Raw genomic sequence first — 17,744 nt, forward strand, 5'->3', positions numbered from 1 at the left:
GGCCAGGCCCTTGCCAGCCAGCTGCCACCATGGACTGTGCCCCACCTCCCAAGCCTCCCCTTCCAGGTCATTACCTGCGGCCGCGGAGGCAACAGCTGCCACCATGGCCTGATGAGTGATCTGGTGGGCGACGGCGTGCATGAACTCAGGGGGCAGGGAGGGCAGCTGGATGAGGGTGGAGCCTGGGGGGCGGGTCTGATGTAACCTTGAACCTGGACCCCTTCAACCCACCCACTCAGCCCTTCCCCTTCTCTACCCAGAGCTCAGCCTGCCCTGATGCCCTCACTCTTACCCAGGGTTTGGCCATGACCAGGGGGTCCCAGGGGGCCAGTGGGAGCACTCGGAACACCACCAGGCTGTGTGCCAGAATCTGGGCAGGGAGACAGAGACAGTGGCCCTGAGGTAGGTAGGGCCAAGGCCTAACTATATCCTTCTGAGATCAGGCATACTTCGGGCCCATAATCCCCCCATCAGAAAGCCTGCCTTTCCCTCCATCTAAACAGGGAGAGGTGCTCCCTTCACCACACAAACACACCTCCAAAGACAAAGCAAACCCCACACCCCCCACATCTGTCTACTAAAGCTTCTGCTCTGGTCCCCAGGCTACCACCACCAGCATGGGCCTCTCCCTTCCCCACCCTGTTCCCTCACACCTCAGCATGAACCTCCCTCACCATGCTGATCCTGCTCTTCTCGCCAGCAACTGATCCTAACTCACCTTGAATGTTCATGTGCATCATAACCACGGGTTCCACACTCTGGTGGGAAATCCGGATGACCCTCGGGTGGCTGGTAGCTGGCGGGGGAGCTGGACCTGGCGGGGGAGCCCCCTCAGCTGAGGACTCGACATTGGTAGAAGACGGAGCCACGGATGAGGCCTGCCCAGGACCAGGGGGAGGTGCCTCTGCATTGGGAGTTGGGGGGGGCCGAGTCCCATTTCCTGTCATGGTCACAGTGGTTCCCACATTGATCTGAAAAAGACACATGGACAGGCAGAAGTGAGAAAAATACAAGAGCCTAACCAAGAAAACCTCATGATAAACCTCTAAAGTATCTCCAGCCTCCATCACCATGTTTCCAAAGTCTCCTCCTTTCCTAACCTCCTTCAGGCCCAGGAGCTACCCTGGGTCACTCTATCAACACCCCTCACTCTCCCTCAGGCCAGACTCCCCCTAACCCACCTGTATGGGAATGGCCGCCTGCTGGAGCACCATGGGGGTGGTGTAGTGAGACATAGGCCGCACCACATGCAGGTGTCGTGGGGGCGCGCAGGCCAGATTGCAGCGCAGGTCAGACAGTGCCACAAAGGTGTTGCCCAGCAGTCGCAGGCTCTCCCCTACCAAGTTGATCAACCGCTGATCCTCCTCCCGGCCCTCGTGCTGCACACGCCAGCCAAACACAAAAAGGCAGAAAATATCAAGCTGGAGTCCACCTCACTAATAAAAGCAATAATGCCTACTGAGAATACCACGTCCTCCAAAACTTTCAGTTATATCCTTGAAAGTCTGTATGCAGACCAAATCTTTGCAAATAAATTATATCTTATTCACATAACGAACATCCTATTAAAACACTACAATGAATCAGTAAGTCATCATGTACTGATCTCCTTTAAATTTTCTAAATTCATTCAGGGGCACAAGGGATACAAGGACAGTGCTTACAGCAAAGATTATCACCTTCTCTGTAAGGGAGGAAAAAATCACTTACAGGTTTAGAGGGAAATTGTTTTGTTGCAATGTGTGTTTTTTTGTTTTGTTTTGTTTTTGAGACAGTCTTGCTCTGTCACTCAGGCTACAGTGCAGTAGTGCAATCTCGGCTCACTGCAACCTCCTCCTCCCGAGTTCAAGCGATTCTCCTGTCTCAGCCTCCTGAGTAGCTGGGATTACAGGTGTGCACCACTACGTCCAGCTAATTTTTATATTCTCAGTAGAGATGGGATTGGGCCATGTCGGCCAGGCTGGACTCAAACTCCCGACCTCAGATGATCCGCCCACCTTGGCCTCCCAAAGTGCTGGGATTACAGATGTGAGCCACTGCACCTGGCCCTGTTGCAATGTTTTTCGAGGGAGGGAAAGAGTTATCTGTATTTCAGCCTGTTCTGTTTTGGGAGTACTGGGGCTGAGGAGAAAGGGCAGGGCCATCAAAGGGCTCACATTGTTATTGTAGTCCGTGGTAGCAGCAACACCCAGAACCTCATAGTAGCGCTGCAAGAAGGGCTGGAGGCGACTCTCCAGCCGCTGTAGCTCCTGGAGCACCTCGACATACTCCGCAGGGGAAGGATGGCTGTAGAAAAACCCAAGGGGCAATGAGCCAAAGCTTTCCTCAGATTCCCACCCTCACAGTCAACAGGGACCACATGTGCCCTCTTTCTCTCTGGTCTCCCAGAGCCCTGGCCCAATCCTTCTCTGGACCAGCAAAGCTTCTATCTATTCTCTTCAACCTCCGCCTCCCGGGTTCAAATGATTCTCCTGCCTCTGCCTCCCAAGTAGCTGAGATTAAGTTGCCTGCCACCACACGCAGCTAATTTTTTTTTTTTTTTTTTTTTTTTTTTGAGACGGAGTCTCGCTCTGTCACCCCGGCTGGAGTGCAGTGGAGTGATCTTGGCTCACTGCAAGCTCCGCCTCCCAGGTTCATGCCATTCTCCTGCCTTAGCCTCCCGAGTAGCTGGGACTACAGGCACCTGCCACCATGCCCGGCTAATTTTTTGAATTTTTAGTAGAGACGGGGTTTCATCGTGTTAGCCAGGATGGTCTCGATCTCCTGACCTCATGATCCACCCGCCTTGGCTTCCCAAAGTGCTGGGATTACAGGCGTGAGCCACTGTGCCCGGCCTGTATTTTTTAGTAGAGACGGGGTTTCACCATGTTGCCCAGGCTGGTCTCGAACTCCTGACCTCAGGTGATCTGCCCGCCTCGGCCTCCCAAAGTGCTGAGATTACAGGCATGAGCCACTATGCCCAGCCAAAGCTTCTATTCTTTACTCCCACCCATGAGAGGATGGGGAGAAGAAAATGAACTGCTCCCACCCTCCCCACCACAATTCTGCACCTACAATGGTGAGAGACTAATTCTAACAAAGAGAGCAGGCCTTTGTGAACTCAGAAGAGAATTCTGATCAGGCTCAGGAGATACCATTTGGATTTCCTTGCCATAGGGAGAGCAGCAGTTCTTCTCAGTTGACTGTCCTAGCGTCATTTACCTATACCGAGAGAGCCCCTCCTCGCCCCTCAATGCTAACCCTTCAATTAAGACCTCCAAGTAATCCTTTCCCTCCCTTGCCATGGTTCATTTCCTTCTCACCATACTTCACTCAGGATTCCCCACCCCCTAAAGATTCCCTCCATCTCTCACTTGGGTGCGTTTGTTTCCGCGGCAGGTGTTGGGCCCGCTGGGGCTGGGCCAGGAGTGAGCTCCGGGTTCTGGGCTGGGGCACGCTCCTCCACTTCTTCTGCCTCCATGGGCTCCCGGGGAGGTGTTTCACTTTCAACTGGTTCTGATGTTTGAGAGCTCAAGGCTACTGGCTCCGGGGTCACAGCTGGTGGCTGCGGGGGCGGCTGACTGTGCTGCGGTTGGGGCCCTCCTCGACACTGAAGGTAGGGGAGAGTCAGGATATCAAAGGCAGGATAAGACTGCTGCAGAGCACTGCTCTACAGGAGACTGAACAGAGAAAGTATCCTAACTAGACTCCCTGAAGGCATGGCTCTGCAATTTTATCTCTGACTCGCTAGCAACTAGCATAAGACTGACACAAATTAGATGCATAATAAGCAACTGTAATTTTTTTTTTTTTTTTTTTTTTGAGACAAGAGTCTCGCTCTGTTGCCCAGGCTGGAGTGCAGTGGCGTGATCTCAGCTCACTGCAACCTCCGCCTCCCAGGTTCAAGAGATTCTCTTGCCTCAGCCTTCCAAGTAGCCAGGACTACAGGCGCGTGCCACCACACCCAACTAATTTTTGTACTTTTAGTAGAGACAGGGTTTCACCATGTTGGCCAGGCTGGATTGGAACTCCTGACCACACGTTATCCCCCTGCCATGGCGACCCAAAGTGCTGGGATTACAGGCAGGAGCCACCACGCCCAGCCACAGCATCTGTAATATTTGTAAATAAATTTCTAACAAAGAGTAGAGATTGTGGTTTCCTTTCCTCCACAAGTTGGTTTCCCAGCCTCCACAAGATAAGAGTGCGGAATCCTTTAATTGAAAAGAGATGCCATGAGACAAGTCTGAAACAAACTCTCCAGATACCAGGCACCAAGAGGATTGGCAGAAATGAGAGAGCCTCACAAAGATACGAAGACTAGATTATGAAGGCCAAACCCTGTGGATGTGGCCAGTGAAGCCCTAACTCCCAGGCTGAAAGAAAAGGGAGAGGGAGGGTGGGGAGAGACCCTAGCCAGCCTTGCCCACTTACCTCCATCCGGGATAGTAAGGTCTGTATATCCCTGATCATATGCTGAGCCATCACCAGCCGTACCCGGGGCTCACTCTACAATGAGAGAAGGTTTATCAGGGTAGGTTACAGATGAAGCCATGAGTTCTACCACCTACTAAATCAGGTCCCAGCCATCTCTCAGCCAGGTCCACCCCACCTCCCAGCCTCCTTCTCCCAGATCCCCTTCCCTGACCCTCGGAGGCCCCTCAATACCTGAATCGGGGCCTGTTCCATGTTGATGTGAACATCCACAGCAGAGCCGTCACTCTGGGGAAAGGGTAAGGGAAGTTGTTCTGGGAGAAGCCAACACTAAGGCCTCCACACCTCCAATTCGTTCCCTGGAGCCCCACCCTCTTTTCTCCTTAAAGACTGAGACCAATAGCACACCACAGGACCCCCTAAACCCAATCTAAAGATGGAAGCATCTATCTTATTAATTCCCTGGTACTACCACAACCAAAGCTACCCACAAAAGCCCTCCCCTGTGGAACATAAGCTTACAGGAAGATTGAAGGTTCCAACCATGACATAGCTGTTGGCATTCCGGTCATGAACAGAGGCCCCAGGCCCCCGAGTACCAGGCGGGGGTCCCCCACCATGAGTGGCTGAGGCAGACCCCGTCCCAGAAGATGCCCCAGAAGGGAGCTGAGTCTGAGGAGGAGCCCGTTCCACCAGGTGGATAACCTTTCCCCCAACATCTGCAGAAAAATAGACACACACCAAAACATAGTATGAACAGGTAAACCCATGGCCTCAGTGCACCCCTCCAGACAGCAGCCCCAACCTCTGAACTGCCTCCCCAGTCCCCTTACTGTATTCCTGAAGCTTCTTATCATCTTGCAGAACCCGTCCCTGGTAAATGAGCCGTTGTTTTTCAGATGGGATGCTGACAGAGGCAGCAATGTGCTCCTTAAACTCTTTTACATTCATCTGAAAGGAAGAAAAAGCATGCACAGGAATGGAAAGAATGGAGGAAAGAGGAAGAATAAAGACAGACAACCGAGTTGTGGAGGTGAGGAGTAAAAACCACTACACAATCTCTACCCATTTGTCTTGACTGTGAGATAATTACTGTATAAGCCCTTAAACTAAAGTAACAGCTGTCAAAATACAGACAATAAACTTAGCTGGGCGCGGTGGCTCACACCTGTAATCCCAGCACTTTGGGAGGCCAAGGCAGGCAGATCACATTAGGTCAGGAGTTCGAGACCAGCCTGGTCAACATGGTGAAACCCCTTTTTTAACTAAAAATACAAAAAAATTAGCCAGGCGTGGTGGTGGGTGCCTGTAATCCCAGCTACTAGGGAAGCCGAGACAAGAGAATCACTTGAATTCGGGAGGTGGAGGTTGCAGTGAGCCGAGATCGCATCACTACACTCTAGCCTGGGCGACAGAGAGGGACTCCATCTCAAAAAATTAAACAAATAAACTTAATGAAGCTCAATTACAGATCCAGGAAAAATAACACGGATGAAAAACAAAAAAAAAACACATGGACATTATATTATCTGCCTGGCACCCAACGGAGCATGTGTCTAGAGACATCAGTGACCCCTTTCCAAACACAAGATGATACCAGTTTATTTACCAGACTCTCCTGTGATTTCCAAGATTAAAAAATGGCAAAGAAGATGAGGTCTGGTATCAGGTTAATAAAGAAAGACTAAGAAGATAAGAAAGTAGCAAAAAAGGTCCCAGCACAGTGGCTCACACCTGTAATCCCAGCACTTTGGGAGGCCGAGGCAGGTGGATCACCTGAGGTCAGGAGTTTAAGACCAGCCTGGCCAACATGGTAAAACCCTGTCTCTACTAAAAATACAAAAATTAGCCAGGCATGGTGGTAGGCGTCTGTAATCCCAGATACTCAGGAGGCTGAGGCAGGAAAATCACTTGAACCCAGGAAGCAGAGGTTGCAGTGAGCCAAGATTGCGCCCCAGCCCTCCATCCTGGGCAACAAGAGCAAAACTCCATCTCAAAAAAAAAAAGCAAAAAGAGAAATATTTTTCCTAACTACAAACTGACTCTTGGGAAGTACCACAGTATTTATATACATCTAATCACAAGTCTATATATGGCTTTCTTATATCCAGGTAATATCACATTGTAGAAAACCATGGACCGCCCCACGTGCAATTTGTCTCCAAGTATTACAGGAGTAAAGACACAGCTGTGTCCAAGGCTTTAAGCTCAAGAGACTCAAGCTATGCCACAAAAATTAGTAATTTTACTCAACAGTCTTATCAAGGACCTATCTCCATTATGGGTTCTGATTTCTACCCTTTAAAAACACAGCATAGAACTGACCAATTTCTATCAGTAAGACACACTTGCTTAGGGTCCCTGTGCTGTTTCCCTTCCCAAAGGCCAGAGCCATGCCTGTCCCTTTGGGTTGGGGTCCACCCATGATGATGACACACAGATTCTTCCTTCCTCTGTATTTCCCTCTGCATTAAGTTCTATCCATGTGAAGGACAGAACAAAATCAGCCTCACTCACAAAACATCAGAAAACATTCTACTGGAATATGAACAAAGAGATCAATAAAAAGAAAATCTGAGACCAGGTGCGGTGGCTCATGCTAATCCCAGCACTTTAGGAGGCCGAGGAGGGCAGATCACCTGAGGTAGTTCGAGATCAGCCTGACCAACATGGTGAAACCCTGTCTCTACTAAAAATACAAAAATCAGCTGAGTATAGTGGCACACGCCTGTAATCCCAGCTACTCAGGAGGCTGAGATAGGAGAATCGCTTGAACCCAAGAGGTGGAGGTTTCAGTGAGTCGAGATCGCGCCACTGCACTCCAGCCTGGAAGACAGAGCGAGACTCCATCTCAAAAATAGAAAAAAAAAAGAAAAGAAAATCTGGTGACCAGAAAATCAGACTCATCTCTCAGGCTAAGGGGCCTAAACAAGGAAAAGCTAAAGGTGTCTTCCAGAACCACTGAAGTATCTCACCTGGGCCCCCACAATAAAGGTCCGAGTTTGAGAGTCCAGGGTCTTCACCAACACCTCCAAGCTGTCAGGCTCCTCCACAGCGGTACTGGTACTATCACTAGGCTCCATGGCCGACAGGTCTCTAAAGAAGAACGAAGGAAGGCAGGCCCGCTGTTGCCCCGACCAGAGTGTACCCGGAAAACTCCCTAGCATTAATCCCTGCCCCAATACCTAAAAAGTTTATCCTGCACACTCACACACATTCACACCTGTCCCCATCCCCCTTCTGATTCCGGGGCACAGGGAGAGAAACACAAAGGGCAGGAGATCGACGGCATAGGGAGCTGGAGGACGAGAGGTGGGAGGGGCTCCACGACGCCAATCACAGTAAGCAGGGAGCCAGTCAGATTAGGAAGGAAGCACGAGACCAGAGACTAGTGTCATCACCGGTCACGGCAGGACAAGCGCCCCAGAGGTCGGAAAATCCTGGGACAACGCGAAAGCGGTGGTCGCCCCACTCTGCGGAGAAAGTGGTTTCGCGCACGCGCGCCACGCCCATCGAACCCTCCTAACTCACTATAGACCCAAAACGGCACTCACGGGGCGACGGACCTGCTAGCTGACTGCCCGCGTCTACTGCCTTCCCACGGTGTTCCAGCAGAACGGCACAACTAACCCACAACCAAACACAAACACACACACACCCACCCACCCACCCACCCACCACCCCGCGGCTCCGCCCCCGACTTCCCCACGGACCGTCACTTCCGGTCTCCCCCAAACCTGCCACCGACGGCCACTTCCGTTTCCCCGATAGTATTTGGGGATCTCGAGGCGATACTTCCGGCTCCCCCCAGGTCCCCAAGCTTTACTTTTGTGGGGCACGACGAGAAAGTCCGCAGCCCCAAACAGTGAGTTTCTGAGGGCAAGTCGGGCCGGGGCCGGCCTAGGTGGGAGGGAGCCGAGCACCCCGAGGAGCCGCCACCGCCGTCGCCCAGGGGACCGTACTACGCCTGCGTGCGTCGCACTACGGATGCGTAGACACTTAAGCATCGCCCCACCCCCTCCCCCCTCTGGCGGCGTTCACGTCTGTGCGCGCGCTTGAGCGCTAGAAGATTGAGGTGGCTACCATAAATGCCTGAAAAACAATCTGGTGATTGTTTTTCTGGGATTGTTTATCCTGCACACTCCCAGATAAATCTGGGACTCTACCACTGCCTCGAGAGGGGCTATGGACGGTCGTATGGACCTTGGACTTTGGAGATGGGGGATTATGCCACATTAATCTATGTTTAAATCTTGGCAGGCTGAGAATTTCAGGCGGCACTGTCCTAGCCAGCTAAAACTCTTCTCCACCCTAACGCCCTCGCTGCGCCCTTTCTTCTGTGCCTCCGGAAGTTACTCTTTCAGTAGGCGTTTGGAGGCGGCACTTGTAATTTTGTTCTCGGTTGCTTGGTTGGGCTAGATTTCGGTTCCGCCGGGTGGGCGTTTTAAGGGCTGTGGGCGTCACATTCGTCGGTGTGTGGCCAAAGGGACATGACACGTTTTAGGAAAACTAAACGTGCTACTAAGTTGCAGAACTTTTGTCAAGAAAAGAGGCGCCTCCGAGTTTGAGAATTGGGAGCAAATGTAGTCCGAGTGGACAGAAAGACAAGACCCTGACCGTGGGAAATTTAAAGGCCGGCCAGCGTGCTTCCGAAGGCCGGGGGTGGAGGCATTACCGCCTCTCCGTGCCCTCTTCTCTTAACCTGCCCTGGGACAAGGGCCTCGGCCCCGCGAAACTGCGAGTCCTCCAGAAAGACACATCGCTGCTGGGGTGCCCAACCTTTCTGGGATTCGTAGTTTATACCCAGGTCCTGGTTATGTTTTAGTTAAGAGTTCTAATAAGCAGCTGTTTAATGAGCACTTGTGCCAGCCCATATACTACGGGTTTTGTGTATTATTTTAAAAAGCCTTTTAACAATAAACCTTTAACATTTTTTAGGTGAGTACACTTAGACGAACATAAGTGTCAGAATTGACAAATCCAGGCCTACAGGACTCCAGATCGAGCACTTGTACTTTACTGCCCCAATAAAAAGCTGTTAACATTTTAGCTTTTTTATTTATTTTTTTGAGAGAGGGTCTCGCTTTGTCGCCCAGGCTGGAGTGCAGTGGCGCAATCACAACTCACTGTAGCCTCTGCCTCCCGAGCCCAACCAATCTTCCCACCTCAGCCTCCCAAGTAGTAGGGACCACAGATGCGCACCACCACACCTGGCTAATTTTATTTTTATAGAGATGGGGTCTTGCTATGTTGCCCAGCCTGGTCCGCCACCTTGGCCTTCCAAAGTGCTGGGATTACAGGTGTGAGCTACTGTGCCTAACCACATTTTAGCTTTTTATTACAAAAAATTTCGGCCGGGCGCAGTGACTCACATTAGGGAGGCTGAGGCGGGTGGATCACGAGGTCAGGAGTTGAAGACCAGCCTGGCCAAAATGGTGAAACCCCATCTCTACTAAAAATACAAAAATTAGCCTGGCGTGGTGGCAGGCGCCTGTAATCCCAGCTACTTGGGAGGCTGAGGCAGAGAATTGCTTTGAACCCGGGAGGTGGAGATTGCAGTGAGCCAAGATTGTGCCACTGCACTCCAGCTTGGGCAACAGAACGAGACTCCATCTCAAAAAAAAAAAAAAAAAATCAAACATTACACCAAAATAGAACAGCATAATAAACTCTAATATACCGGTCACCCAAATTTTTTTAACTAAATCGCAAGCCTCACCCCTCGGCAAATTTTTTGTGGCAGTCCATGGGATATAAATTTATCAAGCTAGGTGTGGTGGCTCATGCCCGTAATCCCAACACTTTAGGAGGCCGAGGTGGGCCGATTGCTTGAGCTCAGGAGTTTAATACCAGCCTGGGCAACATGGTGAAACTCCGTGTCTACAAAAAATTAGCTAGGCGTGATGGCGTGTGCCTGTAGCTCCTACTCGGGAATCATCTGAGCCGGGGAAGTCAAAGTCATGCCTGGGCGACAGAGTGAGACCCTGTCTTAAAAATAAGTAAATAAATAATCTATCGAGGAAGCCCCACCTCTCACAGCATTAGCTGCTCCAGTCGCTTGGTGCTATCCAATGACAGCCTATTTGGCAATTCTTACTGTCTATGATTTGAGAACTTATTACCCACCAGAAACTAAGTGCTTTGCAAACATTACTATTAATTATAGCAAACATATACTTTGGACTTACCATGTGCAAGCCTTTGCTAAGGGCTTTATGTGCATTATTTCATTTAATCCTATGAGATTGATGATTTGCCAATTTTAGAGATGAAAAACAGACATAGTAGTTAGGGGTTAGTGGTGTTTTGTTTGTTTGGAGACAGAGTCTCACTCTGTCCCCCAAGCTGGAGTGCAGTGGCACAATCAGGGCTCATTGCAGCCTCGACATCCCAGGCTCAAGCAATCCTCCCTCCTCAGCCTCCCTAGTAGCTGGGATTACAGGCGTGTGCCATCACATCAGCTAATTTTTGTATTTTTTATAGAGACAGAGTTTTGCCATGTAGCAAAACCAGCCCAGGCTGGTTTTGAACTCCTGGGCTCAAGTCATCCGCCCACCTTGGCCTCTCAAAGTGCTGAGATTACAGGCATGAGCTACCTGCCCTGCCTGTAGTTAGGGTTTGGACACATTCTGCCTGACACCAACATCTATCCTCTCTAACAGCCAGATTACATAGCCTCTTTGTAGTAATAAATGTTGAGTGAATCTGTCAGTGAACATTGCCAGGGTATACGTATTTTTCTAATTGTAAACTAAAGAGAGCAATCCACTGTGCCCCAGCACCTGCATCATACCTGCTCTAAAGCATTTACCAAGTTGTATTGCAATGGTTTGTCTACACAGCTAGTTTTCCCTATAACGACTTCTTCAAGGCCAGGGGCTATGTCTTATTCGTTTTTTTATGTCCCCAGGGATTAGCTAGTTCTTGGGAAACAACTGGGACTTGGGACTCAAAACAGTTTGCTAAGTGAATGAATGAGAGGCCCAGTCAAGCTACTTCCCTTCAGTGCTGCACAGTGCAACAAATAACCAGCTCAGATACGGGTTCAAAGACCACAGGCTTCTCCCTGGATGGCTCAGCTCTCCTCATAACTCCTGAGAAACCCTGGACATGCCAGGGTGTACTATGGAGTGGTTGCATCCGGAAGAGGGGGAGGAAGTCCCAAACACTAAGTAATCCAGGTTTGGGTTGGAAAACAAGGTTGAAGTTACTCATTAGCAGGTGAAAGGGTCAAGGGTCGAATGCAAGGGAGCTGAAAGCAGAGTGGACTGAGCAGCCAGTAGGGGAGAGAGCAGTTAAGGCACACAGAGCACCAGCTCCCTCCTGCCTGAAGATGTTCCACCAAATTTGGGCAGCTCTGCTCTACTTCTATGGTATTATCCTTAACTCCATCTACCAGTGCCCTGAGCACAGTCAACTGACAACTCTGGGCGTGGATGGGAAGGAGGTATGGACTGAGATTGGGGGAAGCCTATGGTGGAGGCTCTGAGGGACTTGGGTGGATGGCCTAGGGTGACTGGAGACCATCTTGGAAAAGGAAGGGAGGAAGGGGGTGTGAGTGTTGTGATGATGAAAGCAAGAAGAAAAATATCAGTACTGTGGCCATCAATGCAGAGGCATGGCAGAATTAGGGGGTGGGGTGGTTACCCAGGTTGATTGGGGAGGGGCAAAGAGGAAAAGTCATTTAATGACTCTTTGTCATGGATCCAATCCCCAGTTGGAAAGAGGAAGGCAGCCAACACCTCTACCCCTAAGTCTTGCTGTCTTGACTGACGAAGAGGTTGAACCCATCCTGTGCTGGAACCCACCCTCTTTTGCTCCCTTCGTTGTCTCTCCAGTTCCCAGAGGTCCACTTGGGCCAGTGGTACTTTATCGCAGGGGCAGCTCCCACCAAGGAGGAGTTGGCAACTTTTGACCCTGTGGACAACATTATCTTCAATATGGCTGCTGGCTCTGCCCCGACGCAGCTCCACCTTCGTGCTACCATCCGCATGTGAGTGGTAAGGAGGCAGAAGCATCACTGGGTTCAGTCTCTGCCCAAAGTGTGAGAATCCACCCACCAAGAGCTGGCCTCTTAGCTGGTATATCTACTATGCTTGGCCCACGGAATTCAATGGCTGTATTAATTGCCCTCTGGAGAAAGATGTGCCTAACCAATGCTTGGTAGCTTGAAACCCAAGGAGAGCTGGGCTTCAATACAATGGAGTAAATAGAAGCCGGGACAGGCCAGACGTGGTGGCTCACACCTGTAATCCCAGCACTTTGGGAGGCTGAGGCGGGCGGATCACGAGGTCAGGAGATCGAGACCATCCTGGCTAACACAGTGAAAACCTGTCTTTACTAAAAATACAAAAAATTAGCTGGGCGTGGTGGTGGGCGCCTGTAGTCCCAGCTACTCAGGAGGCTGAGGCAGGAGAATGGCATGAACCTGGGAGGCGGAGCTTGCAGTGAGCCAAGATCGCGCCACTGCACTCCAGCCTGGGCGACAGAGCGAGACTCTGTCTCAAAAAAAAAAAAGAAGCTGGGACACTGTGGTTGGGGTGATGCTCATTCTTTCCTCCTTGCCGCCACCACCTCTTCAGGAAAGATGGGCTCTGTGTGCCCCGGAAATGGATCTACCACCTGACTGAAGGGAGCACAGATCTCAGAACTGAAGGTTGGTTCTTCCCAGCCCTCACCCTCCCCAAGTACCTTGAGCTTGGTTCTGCATCTCTGTTCTCATACTTCTTCCACCTACTTTGACAGGCCGCCCTGACATGAAGACTGAGCTCTTTTCCAGCTCATGCCCAGGTGGAATCATGCTGAATGAGACAGGCCAGGGTTACCAGCGCTTTCTCTTCTACAGTGAGTAGGGATAGAAGGCAGGAAGGGTTGGAGGCAAACAAGGGAGGGCAGGAGAACTCCTCACTCTGGGTCCTATGACACCCTCCCGGGAAGAGCTAGGTGCTTCCAGGGGTTTTGACTGGCCTCGCCCCACCTTGCCCTTCCAGATCGCTCACCACATCCTCCCGAAAAGTGTGTGGAGGAATTCAAGTCCCTGACTTCCTGCCTGGACTCCAAAGCCTTCTTACTGACTCCTAGGAATCAAGGTAAGGGGTTAAAGTCTCACAAAACAGGATTAGGACTCACCAAGTCTTCTGATGTTATAGGGTGAAAGAGGCTTGTGTGATGTCACCAGAGGGATGTGGCTAAGAGCTGTGATGTCACCTGAGGGAGGCAGGATGGGTTCTGGGCTACTCAAAAGAGAGGTTTCTGAGTTTGCACTGGATAAAGGGGGCAGAGGGTCATAAGTGGAGGGAAAAGAGCCTTAGAGACTCCCCTTTGACACAGGGAATGAAAGAACATGTTCTCCCCCACCCCATTACTATCAACTTTGCTTTTCTCCCTGGACTTCCCTTCTGTCCTCTTCTTTTTCCCTCCTCCCATCACAGAGGCCTGTGAGCTGTCCAGTAACTGACCTGTAACTTCATCTAAGTCCCCAGACGGGTACAATGGGAGCTGAGTTGTTGGAGGGAGAAGCTGGAGAATTCCAGCTCCAGCTCCCACTCAAGATAATAAAGATGATTTTTCAATCCTCATCTCATTCTGGGGTTTGTCTCCAGACGTCATTCCCACTCCTCCCATTTCAACACTCCCCCTGGATCCTCTACCACCTAAACCCCCAGCTGGACGGTGTCAGGAAGAACAGAGTGGCAGGAACTCTCACTTTATAGTGGTATATTTAGGATTCGATGTGACACAGTTATTTATTGCTGAGTGAGCAAACCCCTAGCCCCCAAGTGGGGACTACAGGCTTCAGTGCTTCCCCCACACTGCCTGAGCTACCAGCCCTTCTGCACTGGCCCTCCTGCCAATACTGCCTGTACTGTCCCCACTCCCTCTGGCTCCCATGATCACCAGATCCGCCCTGCAGGCTCCCCGTCACCTGTGGGGCCCTATCCAGACCCCCTAATCCACTTGCCTAGCAGCCCCACTCTTCCCTCGATGGCTCAGATCCTGAGATCCAAGGAACACTCTGGGTTTCCCAACCACTCTCTTACTGCAGAGGTCTGTCTATCCTGCCCTGGTCTCCTCTACCCCAGGAGAGTTTTGAAAGGTAGACAGGACCCTTTGGTCTTTATTCTCCACCATCACACATTTTTTTTTTTTTTTTTAAAGTGGAGGTGGAAAAAAAAAACAAAAAACTGAAGGTGGGAGAAAAGTAAAAGCAAAAATAACAGCTGGTGAATCCAAGGGAAGTGCCCTCACTGTCCATAAACACAAACACCCTAAATAGCTCTGTTCTCTCCTGTATATGAAGGGGGGCCCTGCACCCTCATACTCTGGGGTTTCTTCCCCATCCCTGAGGTCCCTATGCTTACAATTTGGGTCATGCCTCACACTTTTCTCCTAAAGCCTTCACCCTTTGCCCCCACCCCACCCCACCCCATGGTCACAGCCCCTTTCCGGGGTCTCCCCTCTGCTCCTCACCCTCCCTCTCCAACCCCTCACTCTCCCAGTCAGTGGCCTCCTCATCCCCACTGCGCTCCCGGAGGCTGACAGCCAGCACCAAGGCCTGCAGGAGACCAAAGAGGCAGGCGAAGTGCAAAGGGTGGGCAGTAAGTAGGCTCAGAACAGCATGGAGCCCATGCAGGGCAGCCAGGAAGGACAGTAGGCCATGTAGCCAGAGGCCCAGCGGTCCACGCAGGCCCAGTGTGTCCAAGGCTGCCCGCAGTGGTCGTGAGCACAGGGCCAGCAGGGCAGAGGCCAGCAGCTCCAGCAGATGCAGGGTCAGGTTGGTGGAGATCTGCAGACACTCCTCTGGGCCCCCCAAGTACCGGGAGGGAGCTCCTGGTTCCCCCCGCAGCCAGCCCAACAGCTTCTCACGCCTACCAGGTTTTTCCAATGGGACTCCTGGCCCAGGGATGCTCAGTCCCCCTTCAGGGGACACCCCTGGTCTCCTGGTGCCACCTGAATCCACATGATCCCATCCGAGTTTGGGACTGGCCCCTCCAGCCTCCAGTCTCCCAGACTCTTGAGTGCTAGAGATAGGCTGGTCCCACTTGAGGGAATCCATTCTTTTGCTCCCTAGCTGCTCAACTTGGGGCTCCTTGCTTGGTTCGGAAGCAGCCCTAGAAACCCTTAATGCCCCCGAGTCCTTAGTCTTGGGATGCCCCACATCTTCCATGGTTTCTGGGGCACTATCCCAGTCACTTCCTGAATTCTCCGAGGAGCTGTCCACCCGTCTGGGTTCTGGGTCAGGCGGGTCAGGCCTCATTGGTTTCTGGCGGCCCCAAGGGCGAGGTAGCCAGCCACCAAGCCGTCGCAGGAACATGGCTGGGGTGTGTAATGGGCCCCCAAATTCTGAGGCTGCTTTCTGGCACTACTCAGACTCTCAGGATCTCATCAGAAGCCAGAGTCTTTCTGGCTCAGAACAGGTATTTGCCTGGTGATGCAGTCCTACTCTGAATTCAGAAGTGGCTTCTCCCTTCTCTGAATGGTCATGCAGCCTCAAGTGTGACGAGTGGTTTGCTTCCTCTTCAGTTCTGGGGTAAAGTGGGGCATACCCAAATTCATTCACCATCCACACCCCTCACAATCTGAGATTCCAAGAATCTCAGATCTGACAAGGCCTGGGTCACCACCAGAGTCCTCTCTGTGTTTCCGGATTTCCTTCCCAGCAGGCAGCACCCCAAGTTTCACTCACCAAGGCCACACCCCAAGGTGTCCCAGAAACTGGGGAGGCAGTGCTCCATCCAATAAAGCAGGCAGGAAGGTGGCCCCAGGTCCTAGGTACTCCTGGATCGTGTAGTCTTTAACTGCTGCCCCAAGGGACCTCGAGGAATAGGAATTCTCTTTGTTAGGAGGTGGAATGAAAGTGTCCAGCAAACTCCAGCCAGCAGCGTTCGTCCCTTGATTTAGCGGGCTATGATTTCTACAGTGGCCCGACTGGCCCGCGAACACGCAGCAGAGACGCGGCCTCCGCAAGGTCAGAACTAAGATGTCCTCGGAGATCCCCAGTTGCGAAGCAAAGCGCGGGCCTACTTCAGGACCCACGCGTCCAGGCGCTGTGCGCGGGGACCGCTCCCGGGCCCAGCGTCGGGGCCGCGGCCTCGGGGAGCCGCCGGGAGCCGCGGACTCCGGAAGCAGCTGCACCAGGACGGGAAGGACCCGCGGGGGCGGTGCCACAGCTCATGGGGCGGACCCTGCGAATCGACCGCCCCCGTATCCCCCGCGCTGTCCGTGCGCGCCGGACCGCGGGGCGCCAAACCGAGATTAGCAAGGACCAGAACCTTAATGTAAACCCAGCTCCCCATTTTCCCGGGTTTCTCATGCTCCCCTAAACTCGGTCGCCCCCTACAGCCCCCTGCCCCTGGGTTCTTCACATCCCCCACCACTCCTCCATTTCGCATCCAAGACCTCATGAAAGGCTTCCCCAGAAAGGAAAAAATGAGAGGAGTCTTGCGACTCGAACAGCCCTCCCCTGCCCCTCTCTGCAAATTTTAATTCCTAGATTTCATCTCGTGCCTACCACCTGGCATGAGCAAGACAAGGGGGTGGGTGGTGGGAGAGTGGGGAAGTGCGGGAAAAAAAGTGTAGACAAATAGGTGGAACAAAGAAGTTTGACTTAAGGTTTAGATTTGGAGGCTAGAGTTCTGGTCCCAGTTCAACTAAGTGTACAAGCTTGATAACCGTGGGCCTTCCTATCACACTGGCCTCTTCCAGCAAAACCCTACCCATTCTCAACTCCAGAGGCCTTCTTTGACTTCCCTTATCACCCTGTATTATAATATTTGATAACATGGGCCAGGAGTGGTGGCTCATGCCTGCAACCCCAGCACTTTGGGAGGCCGAGGCTGGCGGATCACCTGAGGTCGGGAGTTCAAGACCAGCTTGGCCAACATGGAGAAACCCCGTCTCTACTAAAAATACAAAATTAGCCGGGCGTGGTGGCGCATGCCTGTAATCCCAGCCACTTGGGAGGCTGAGGCAGGAGAATCCCTTGAACTCAGGGGGCAGAGTTTGCGGTGAGCCGAGACCATGCCATTGCACTCCAGCCTGGGCAACGAGAGCGAAACTGCGTCTCAAAAAAAAGAAAGAAAAAAATTGATAACATGGCTGTTTCCCTCTCCAGCTGTGAACTCTTTGAGGGTTGGGAATGTCTTTACCTGTATTCTTGGCACATAGTATATGGACTTATGTTTGTGAAATCAGTGAATTGGCTGTAGTCAGGGAACTCCTCCTGGGGGAAGTGAGACTTGCATGGAACTGGGCAATTCCTGGTCCAAGGGGGTTGAAAGAATAGGTGGGGGACTCCCAGGAGGGGCTGGGACCTGAAAGTGAACCCAGAT

General features: G+C 51.8%; 3 protein-coding genes across 54 annotated transcripts in view; 1 reads left to right on the forward strand and 2 right to left on the reverse strand.

Moving 5' to 3' along the window:
- The window catches only part of BAG6 (BAG cochaperone 6), a 13,742-nt gene extending 5,386 nt beyond the window's left edge, over window positions 1–8,356 (reverse strand). For 4 of the 50 annotated variants that reach the window (XM_063725186.1, XM_054558668.2, XM_054558679.2 and 1 more), the window contains exons 1-12: window positions 8,151–8,356; window positions 7,389–7,509; window positions 5,247–5,364; window positions 4,936–5,132; window positions 4,648–4,701; window positions 4,414–4,488; window positions 3,354–3,589; window positions 2,157–2,286; window positions 1,182–1,379; window positions 719–971; window positions 293–370; window positions 75–182 (exon numbers count right to left, since the gene is read on the reverse strand). In XM_063725186.1, coding sequence (XP_063581256.1) covers window positions 75–182; window positions 293–370; window positions 719–971; window positions 1,182–1,379; window positions 2,157–2,286; window positions 3,354–3,589; window positions 4,414–4,488; window positions 4,648–4,701; window positions 4,936–5,132; window positions 5,247–5,364; window positions 7,389–7,496 — 1,555 coding nt within the window. In that variant the 5' untranslated portion in view covers window positions 7,497–7,509; window positions 8,151–8,356. Of the gene's footprint in view, window positions 1–74; window positions 183–292; window positions 371–718; window positions 972–1,181; window positions 1,380–2,156; window positions 2,287–3,353; window positions 3,590–4,413; window positions 4,489–4,647; window positions 4,702–4,935; window positions 5,133–5,246; window positions 5,365–7,388; window positions 7,510–7,598; window positions 7,906–7,967; window positions 8,074–8,126 lie in introns of those variants that run through there. The other 46 variants (XM_054558681.2, XM_054558667.2, XM_054558678.2 and 43 more) reach the window with 18 other exon arrangements.
- Window positions 8,103–13,996, forward strand: APOM (apolipoprotein M). 3 transcript variants are annotated; one of them, XM_024247905.3, is made up of 6 exons: window positions 8,103–8,278; window positions 12,252–12,406; window positions 12,996–13,069; window positions 13,159–13,257; window positions 13,404–13,502; window positions 13,845–13,996. In XM_024247905.3, exons 2-6 carry the CDS (start codon window positions 12,354–12,356, stop codon window positions 13,868–13,870), a joined length of 351 nt encoding a protein of 116 aa, XP_024103673.1. In that variant the 5' UTR covers window positions 8,103–8,278; window positions 12,252–12,353; the 3' UTR covers window positions 13,871–13,996. The 3 variants fall into 3 exon arrangements, with proteins under 3 accessions (XP_024103673.1, XP_054412826.1, NP_001126170.1); XM_054556851.2 differs by lacking the exon at window positions 8,103–8,278 and adding an exon at window positions 9,478–11,860 and having other exon boundaries at window positions 12,252–12,413; NM_001132698.1 differs by lacking the exon at window positions 8,103–8,278 and adding an exon at window positions 11,707–11,860 and having other exon boundaries at window positions 13,845–13,991.
- A 117-nt stretch (window positions 13,997–14,113) lies between these two features.
- On the reverse strand, window positions 14,114–17,735 carry C5H6orf47 (chromosome 5 C6orf47 homolog). Its single transcript, XM_009241688.4, has one exon. The coding sequence runs from the start codon at window positions 15,725–15,727 to the stop codon at window positions 14,846–14,848; it is 882 nt and encodes a 293-aa protein (XP_009239963.3). The 5' UTR covers window positions 15,728–17,735; the 3' UTR covers window positions 14,114–14,845.
- Window positions 17,736–17,744: the final 9 nt, after the last annotated feature.

This window comes from Pongo abelii, chromosome 5 (genome assembly GCF_028885655.2).
Source record: "Pongo abelii isolate AG06213 chromosome 5, NHGRI_mPonAbe1-v2.0_pri, whole genome shotgun sequence".
In the NCBI taxonomy this organism is placed as follows: Eukaryota; Metazoa; Chordata; class Mammalia; order Primates; family Hominidae; genus Pongo; species Pongo abelii.